The sequence below is a fragment of the Aulonocara sp. 'chitande type north' Nkhata Bay genome, linkage group LG11 (genome assembly GCF_057382095.1).
Source record: "Aulonocara sp. 'chitande type north' Nkhata Bay isolate Kocher_YH1m ecotype deep benthic linkage group LG11, A_spYH_male_GT1.1, whole genome shotgun sequence".
Lineage (NCBI taxonomy): Eukaryota > Metazoa > Chordata > Actinopteri > Cichliformes > Cichlidae > Aulonocara > Aulonocara sp. 'chitande type north' Nkhata Bay.
Window position 1 is genome coordinate 12,769,331 of NC_141354.1, and position 9,343 is coordinate 12,778,673.

General features: G+C 37.6%; 1 protein-coding gene across 1 annotated transcript in view; it reads left to right on the forward strand.

The window, feature by feature from the left end:
• Positions 1-6,379, forward strand: part of LOC147318596 (DEP domain-containing protein 1B-like) — a 12,099-nt gene extending 5,720 nt beyond the window's left edge. Inside the window, exons 9-11 of the mRNA XM_086310624.1 lie at positions 2,365-2,541; positions 3,112-3,294; positions 4,145-6,379. Coding sequence (XP_086166750.1) covers positions 2,365-2,541; positions 3,112-3,294; positions 4,145-4,309 — 525 coding nt within the window. The 3' untranslated portion in view covers positions 4,310-6,379. The remainder of the gene's footprint in view (positions 1-2,364; positions 2,542-3,111; positions 3,295-4,144) is intronic.
• Positions 6,380-9,343: the final 2,964 nt, after the last annotated feature.

Genomic DNA, 9,343 nt, shown 5'->3' on the forward strand with positions numbered 1-9,343 from the left:
TTGCTAGTTCATGTGTAAAAACACTTTATTTCAACACACTCTTTTATAGATATTTCTATATAATATTGCACAGAGTGCCAGCTCATGTTGTAATAAAACAGATACAACTGTGATAATTCATATAACTGTAAAACTGTTATATGAGCGTGAACATTGTAACAACATTTTAATAACTCACACTGATGCATATTTTTGAGTTACTTGGGTAAGTCTGAGGTTTTCATTTTTACGCTGCACACTTTCTTTTCAGAATGCACTTTGTTACAATTTGCTTACTGGCTTTTGTCCATCGCCTACAGTTGCCTCTACCATTCCTTCTTGTCAAATGATTCTGGTACATTTGGTATATTGCCTAACAGTGTTGGTCAAGTTACTTGAAAAAAGTAATCAGTAACTAATTACTGATTACTCCCCCCAAAAAGTAATCCCGTTACTTTACTGATTACTTATTTTTAAAAGTAATTAATTACTTAGTTACTTAGTTACTTTTTAAAAACACGATTTACAACCTGAAGAGGTGATAAAGTGATAGATCTTTCAGCCCAATTCTACTTTTTCTACATAATCCATCATACAAAATGTAATCAAACGGAAAAGTCTCTTTTTTTAACTTGTTTTATCAGTTTTAATCTTTTAACTTTATGCATCAAGCAAAACATTTAATTATATGCAACATTCTCTGACTTGAATAAATTAGTTTAACATTTAAACCTATTTTCTACACATTCCAGCACATAAAATAAAATATTTTTTGTGTTTTCACTCACTCTTTCAAACAGATGCAAGTAAAACACAGCAGAAAATAAATAAAGTCAAAGACTCAGCGGTCCTTTTGCTCTATTTTCACCTGTAAAGCAGGAGCAGGGTAGGCGGAGGGTTACCCTGGTGTAGGTGTGCTGCGGTCAGTTGAAGAATCCGCGCGAGTGTCTCTGTGAGTTTCCTATCACGTCGTAGCTACTCGGTGCTTGCTCGGAAGTTTAGGGGTTTTTTTCGCTGTAAAAAGAAGTTTTCTTCCCACGCACGATGGACGCTAATGTTTTTGTCACTTTTTATGGAATCAAACTCAAAGTAAGGTCAGTACTTCCACACTTTAAACGCTGCACGCTCATACTCTCTCCCGCACTCGATATATTATCCATTGTTGATCTGCACACAGCTGCTGTCACCAACGTCGCACTTGCTTACGTCACTGTCATGAGACATTCTCGCAAAAAAAATCACGGTTTTAGTAACGCAGTAACGCAGCGTTCCTACGGGAAAGTAACGGTAATCTAATTACCGATTTTGCAATAGTAATCCCTTACTTTACTCGTTACTTGAAAAAAGTAATCAGATTACAGTAACGCGTTACAAGTAACGCGTTACTGCCCATCTCTGTTGCCTAATATAGTTGAAGAAAAAAATCATGCATTTGCAATTAGAATTTTGAAATGATTAAAACATGTTTGGTTGGAATTCTGGAATTGACTATTTGACAGCTTTGATCTTGAAATGTGTAAAAGTAGAAAGAAACCTATATTTTTGTCAGGCTGTGATGAATTATGGTAAGGAGAATACATTCTCCCATAGCTTCCTGTGTGGTACCAGGAAAAGGGATGAAGAGAGTGAAGCTCTTTAGAAACACAGTTTGTGCAGAATCATTGTTACCTGAAAAGAGTAAAGAGTAAATGGACTATAGTGCAATATTGTCAGGGATTTGGACAGTCCTTTATTCTTAATAACGAAAGCGAATAAAAGAAGTTAAAAAGACTCAAAATTGCATATGTGGTAGATATACAACACTTTTTTTGTGATAGGCCTATAAACATGGAAATGGACTGTAGAAAGTCTGGCTGCTTAATAGCTGCTTTTCAGTGAGAGTGGGGGAGTTCTGGGGGATTTCAGGGAGGTTGATGTGGGTGTATTATTTCCACAAGTTCAGTGTTTTTCAGTGCAGTCATTATAATGATTATTTTGTCTTACTTTGCAACAACCCCCAGGCACATTAGACCTCTCACATATAAAGATTTTATAGATTTAAGATTTTTATAAAACACTCTTCATAACAACATGCTGCAAGTGAAGCCAGTTAAAAACTTAATGAAAAAGGGTATTATATCGTTTTTATTTTATAACTCCGTATAGTAGTGTATCACTTTATTAAGTCTTCATCTTAGCAAGATAATGAACCCAAAAAATCTGTGTCTTTAACACTGCCTGCATGCAAAATTCACCCAATATAACTTTCACAAAGATGTTTATTACTTTGGATTTATGATGGGTGCTTAACATATTTGATAAATCTTCAATATTGCTGTAGCGTAAGCAGCATACTTTCACTGGCAGTGACCCCCTTATCCAACTCTCACTGTGGTGTCTGTCTAGATGGTGCAGATGTTCTCTCAGTGCGTTCTTGGCTCAGCAGACGACATGGACTTGGATGAGTTACTTGCCACCAAATTGGTGACTTTCATGATGGAGCATCACAACACCATCTTCCAGGTGCCTGCCAAGCTGCGTTGCCAAGTTGAAGAGCATCTGTCCCACCTCAAAAGAGCACAGGTTGGTACACATTCAGTCACAATGAAATTGAAATTAAGTTTAGTGTTATATTAACCAGAGCCCAACCGATTTAATTTGAAGATTTAAACAGAAGGGAACAAAGGCAACACAAGAAATGAGTGATTTATTTTTCATCTTGATGGGGTTTACAGCTTATACTAGTGATTAGAATGGCCACAGCTGTTTTTTATCAAGCACTGTGTGAGGGAAATTGAAAAGCAGTTTCAAGCTGATCATTGAACAAAGAGAGGAGCCACTTGTGTGACAGAGACAGACCTTGCAGGACAGTTTTCTGTAAAACTTTGTCCCAGCGCTCTTGATCGGCTTGGTTTGATGATGAGGGGCTTCACTTATAAGTGTGTGCACACAGTTGATTCATATTAGGTGTGTATATGATTAATTTTGGCTCGTACTTTAGTACATGAAGACTATATTGATGGTACATGTTCAACATCAGATGAAGGCCCAAATTCATTATTATCTTTTACTCCATCAATGGGCCTCTGTCCCACACTGTTATAACTATAAACATTTTTTAATGTATTGCTGTGTCTTTGTGTCTTCCATCAGATCAAATATGCAGGGGCTGATACAGATTTCAGTGCATCTCCAGCTTTCTACAAGCAGATCAGCAGGGTGGAGTGCGAGGAGCAGAGGGTGATAGGCACTCAGACCCCGCTGCAGCAGTTGCTAGAAGGCCTGATTGCAGACAAAGAACTCCCCGCTAAAGACAAGAGGAAAAGACTAAAACAGGTATGCCTACACACCAAGGATGTCATTAGAGCTAGATTCAACTGGATCTGTCTCATTAGATTTTGAGGGGAAAGCCAAGCTGCTCTCAAACAACAAATTACAAGCATTTATGTAAAAGCCATTTGAATTTTAGGAATGCGTCAGAATCAATTCGCTCCAGAGACCGTGAAAGATGTGATTGCACTCTATTCGTTTTCCTGTAGTACTCTTGTTGCCATAGATGCAGTAAGTACTGGAGAGGATGCTAATGTGAAACAACATGGCACTGTCAGGTGCAGGAACAGGTCTGTTGGTACTTCTCTGTGTCTGATCATATTTTGCATCCTGGTCAGATGATCAGGGACAAGTTATATACAACTAAAAGCAGCTGATGTCACAGAGCTGTTAGCAAAAAATAAGGTAACACCTCAACTTTAACTTAAATTCATAAAGATAGGATATGTATTCAGAACTTGTAGTAGGTTTAATCTTTTGATTTTGACACAATTTTTTAAATGAAATGATTCTATAGCTTTTGTATAGATGTCAATGCCCTATATATAACCTTTACTGAGGCTAACCGTACACTAATAAAGTAAATAAATAAAGGCTTTGTGCCGCTCATCGAGTCAAACATTACCTTTAGTCTATCACATAATAAATAATGTGTGCCTTTGTTTGCAGATCTAAGTCAGAATATATTTATTTGAGTGGTATGGCTGTGGTACTAAATACTAGTATCATGACATTTCTCTTGAATTTTAATCAAATTAAGGTCTAGAAGGAATGTGAATTTAAAATCCAAAACAATGTCGGTTTTCTTATAGGGTGTGTATACTGTAAAATAACGATGCATTTCCCATCATTGCAGTTTCAGAAGTCCTACCCTGAAGTCTACCATAGTCGATTTCCCACTGAAGAAAGCAAAGCTGCTGTCATACCCGAGAAAACCCCACGACTCAAACCTAATCTTATGTTCTTCAGCATCAAGAAACCCTTCCAGCCTTTTCAAAGAAGCTGGAGTTTCAGGGCATGATCTGCTACCACTAAAACATTTACACATCTTAACCTCAGAGTTGCAAAATGAGGAGTGAGGCTATAATGGTGTTCTCACCACAATTACAGCGCTCTTCATTAACCACTACAATTTTTACTAAAAAAAAAAAATTAGTCCTTGCAGCCGATGGTAAACAAGGATGATGAATTAAAGAGCCTGTTCACTCAAGTTATAGAAGGATTATAAGAGATTTTCCTCTTAATAGGTCATTTTCTAAACGGAAGCAAATGCTTCATGCAGCAAATGCAGGGGGTGAACTTACCACGCTTCTGTTTTAATAAGAAACTTGAACTAAACTATGATCCACTTACACCTAAAGAGTTATTAATCGTGATTTGTTTTTTTCTTAGATTTCATTAACTGGTACTTTGTATGGTTACAAAGATCCAAAACAGCTGAAAATGCAAGTAGCAACAGTAGTAAAATGCACTACAAAAGTATTAACAGGTTATCAGATGTTAACATTTGGTAAATTTTATAGATGAAATTCAAGTGGTCTTGAAAGATTGGTAGACAATTATATTGTATCAAAATATTCTTGGTGCTCCGAATATTCAGATGTAATTAATGATGCTGACTCAACAATGCACTGCTGCGTTTCGTTTTTTAATAATAATTTCTTAGAATAATCATCATAAATTTGAATTTAGGCAGCTTAATCGTTTTTACTTTGATCAGGTAGACCTTTACTTAATGATGAACATATCAAGAGTTTGCCTAGAAAGGGAACATATCCTCACTGGTCACTTTATTAGGTACGCTTGTTCAGCTGCTTGTTAATGCGGGTATGATTGAGATGGCATTCTCACGGCCAGCTGAGTGCATTTAGGCATCTTTGAATGTGCCATGGTTATCATCACCAGACGGGCTAGTCTTAGTATTTCAGAAACTGATCTACTGGGATTTTCCCACACAGCCATCTCGTGAGTTACAATAGAGTGGTTCAAAAAGGAGAACATCTCTAGTCACTCATGTGAACTAAGAACAGGAAACCAAAAATACAATTCACATGGCCTAACCAACTTGAACAATTGAAGACTGGAAACCCTCCGTCTGGTCTGTTGAGTCTGAGTCTGCTGTGCATTTTGACATGAATGTCATGAAAGCGCTGAGTCATCCTGCCTTGCTGGTTTATTAATGTGGGGCATATTTTCTTGGCACACTTTGGGCCTCTTGTTGCTGTATTGAGTATTGTTGCTGACCATGTCAAACCCTTTATGACCCCAGTGTATCCATCTTCTAATGGCTGCTGCTAGGACTATAATGCAACATGGCTCAAGTCTCAAACTTGTTTGTTAAACATGATAGTGAGTTCACTGTACTGGTGGAAAGGGAGATTGGCATCATAGATATACAGCCAACAAACCTGCAGCACCTGTGTGATTCTATTATGTCAATATGAACCAAAATCATTTAGGAATGTTTCAAACATCTTGTTCACTCTGCCACCAAAAATTAAGGCAGATCTGGAGGGAAACCTGGTACTAACAAGGTGTACCTAATAAAGTGGTCAGTTAGTGTATGTGGCATTTTTACAGAAATGTGATGCTCTAGTTATAAATTTCATTTGTAACAACATAAATGTTGACACATTTGGGGAAAACTACACAGTCCAGATGAAAATCATAGACTTACAGTATATACACTTGTAGTAGTGTATGTATTTAATTGATACATCCCTTTCTCTGTAAACCCTCTGTACTGGAGTCCAACACTGCGCTGTAGAGAATTCATTTCATATCTTAGCTTGTTGGTTTTATTCTGTATATAAGAACTGTTTTGTTGATTGGTACATATTTCAGTGCTTCAAATGCCGTTCTTTCACGTTTAAATGCTTATTTGTGTTTTTTGTATGTCTTCTATTCAGTCAGGTTGTTTTGGTTTTTTTTTAATCTTAGACTTAAAAAGTAGGGGTGCAACGATACACAAAATTCACGGTTCGGTTCGATACTTTGGTGTTACAGTTCGATATTTTTTCGATACAAAAAAAATGTTCATGCCTTTTTAATTTGTCATTTATTAAAATTATAAATATATATTTTAACTCAAAAGTACAGTTTTTAAATTTAACCCTAACCCTTGTGCGTGTTTTTTATTTTGACAGCGAATGCGCACCTGCGGACCACTTATGTGCAGCCCTGGTTATTTAGCTCATCATATTGCAGCCACAGAAATTATTTTGTCCATGAAACCATAAAGCTGCACTTTCTTTTTGCCTTATAGTCTGATTTGTCATAACTTCTCCGTTTTGTGGTAAGCTTTTCTTTGGCTGTCACTTCTTCACCCTGACCTGTCTTATTTGGCTCAGCAGAACTGAAATATATATCCTGCTACTTTTACACACACACTCACATAAGCTCAGCGATTCTCTGCGCGATCAACCTCTCACATGTTTAAGCTTGCTGCGGGAGATTTCACTTGTCATGTTTGCATAGTAAGCTAACGATTGATAAGACGATGTCAGAGGAATTGGTGCACAAATTATCATCACTCACAGATCAGTGCTGTCGCTCTCTATACACAGTTCGCACGATTGCAAAGTGAAAGCAAAAAAACAAGCGCAAATTCAAACGCGATTTCAATATGTCACATATTGACAGTGGCTCACCAATGCCAATAACATAATTACCCAGCTACATTTCTGAAAGAATGCAAAAGCATTGACATATATTTTTCCTACAATAGCCCGACGGGCAGGGAAGAGATAGATTTTGGTAGCCCGACTGAAAAAATCGCTAGCCCCAGGACGTCGGGCTAGCGATATTGCAAGCCCTGTATCTGATTGAGGAATCACTCATCTTTGGAAAAGAGAGTTTATTACAGAGAAATGGCTCTTTCCAAAATAAAAGCTATACTATCCGCTTCTTCTGGGCTATATTCTCAGCAGCATAAGGAGAATCATGTGCTAACAGCTGTCTAAATGACTCGGCTAAAGTTAGTAGCATGCTTGTTGTTTTTGTCTTTGCACTACGATGATGTCGGCGTAAATGTGCACTCATATTCGTTGTGTTCCCACTAGTGCTTTCAGGTTAATCTCGTTGAAATGACCTTAACGCCACAAAACGGCAAATCTCCGTTAACGAGCTACCGCCGATCGCCCCGTGCATGGGGCTAGACGGCCAACACGTTAACGAGCTAACTGCGCTAACACACTAGTTCCCACCCATGTAATTGAGCATTGCATGGCACATCCAACATACTGTTTTACTTTCGTCCATGACTCGCTTACCTTCAGGGTCATACGTCACATGAAAACCAAAATAATTCCAAACGCCAGATCTGAATGAGGGTGGGGGAGGTCCATGTTGCAAGGAGAGCTTAACTTCTGTCTTGCTAGCTTGCCCTGCGCTCTTCCTTCTGACTATGCTGTCTGTGTTGAGCGCTCAGTGGATCTGCGCTCGACAGTGCAGCCTAGGCGGAGTAGTCGAACGCAGATTCACTGAGCCTCAACACAGACAGCATCGTCAGAAGGAACGTTGATAAAATAAATTACAAATGTTGTATTGTTCGATACATATGCGTACCGAACCGAAAGCACTGTATCGAACGGTTCAATATCGATACGAATATCGTTGCACCCCTATTATTTTTATAGTGATTCTGTCAATGACTGGGTTTTTAATAATATCCCTAAACCAATGCTGGAATAACTGTTACACTCAAATTGCTGCTCTGTTGTGGAATTAAATGTTTTTAATTTAATTTTTTTAAAATTTTGTATTAAAAAAAATAATTGGCATACATAACTGTTTCTTTTATTGCTGTTTTTCTGTTGAATGTTTTGGCTTTTTATGAGTTTGTTTCTACAGCATAAATATTTATATATCTCTATGTAGATATACAAATCATTAACAGCACTGGTAATTACCAAAATCCTGTTGCATTTTTAATGCTAAAATATAATTATTGTTTTACAAAAACACTTAAAAATATTAAAAAGCACATTATTTTTGATCACGATTTCATAATCACAGTTATTGCATTCGTGAACAGAAAAAATATGTTTAGTGGCTGAATGTTCAGATGATCTGTTCTTTGAAGCAAAATTGTCTCTGGAAGCCATTCTTCAGGAGGGGAAACACAGAAAAGGCTGAGGTATGCCAAATTACTCAAGAACTGGACTGAAAATCAGTTGTGACAAGTCTACTACAGTGAGTTTCTACAGCCTTCTGTAAAACACAGTGGAGGCTTTGTAAAGGAATGAAAAGCAGCCAACATCCAAAGAGAGGTAAATGTCCTTCAAGAAGCCTGGAGAACTATTTCTAAGGACTGCTTGTTTTGCACAGGGACATAAATATCACTATAACTAAGCCGCAGGTTTGCATCAGAACTAAAAAGTGCATACTTGAAGAACACCACCTGCCAAAAAAGAGATAAAGTGCAAGAGCATAATTAGCAAATGCAGAGCAAAATCATTTGTTATAATTCCACATTTGGGAATGTTTTTATTCTTACCGTTACGTCCCCATTCATAGCATTCTTAAGATAGATCTTCATATTTAAATAGTGAAAGAGTACTGAGTTCTCTGTTTGCTCAGATGCAGGTGTGCCAGGCTATTGGAATTCTTGTGAAGATTTATCTGACATGTGCATTAAGAAACAGCGAAAGAATAAGGAGTGTGATGCGGTCTGCTTGACCTTCAGTTATTGACGCTTCTCCGTCATCTTTTACCTTGCTGTAAGTGCATACGAAAAGCTCTTAGCTGATAGTGATAATAATAGAGATTATATGAAACTACAGAGTGCTTGGATAGCAGTGAGATGTTAAGCAGGGGCTGGTAGTCGTGACAACATAAGAGTTCTCAGAAGTTGACACCTGCCTGATCTCACAAGCAAATAATCCCAGACTGCAAAGTCTTTGCCCTGTACTCAAGGTGAAAGAACACTTTTACCTCGGTCGCCAACTTAACTCATCATTACTGATCATTCACAATAATCAAACCATCAAGTTTATGTTTTGGGGGGCGACAGCAAACATAAAGCCAAGTTGTGTCAGATTCCTAAAAACAAATA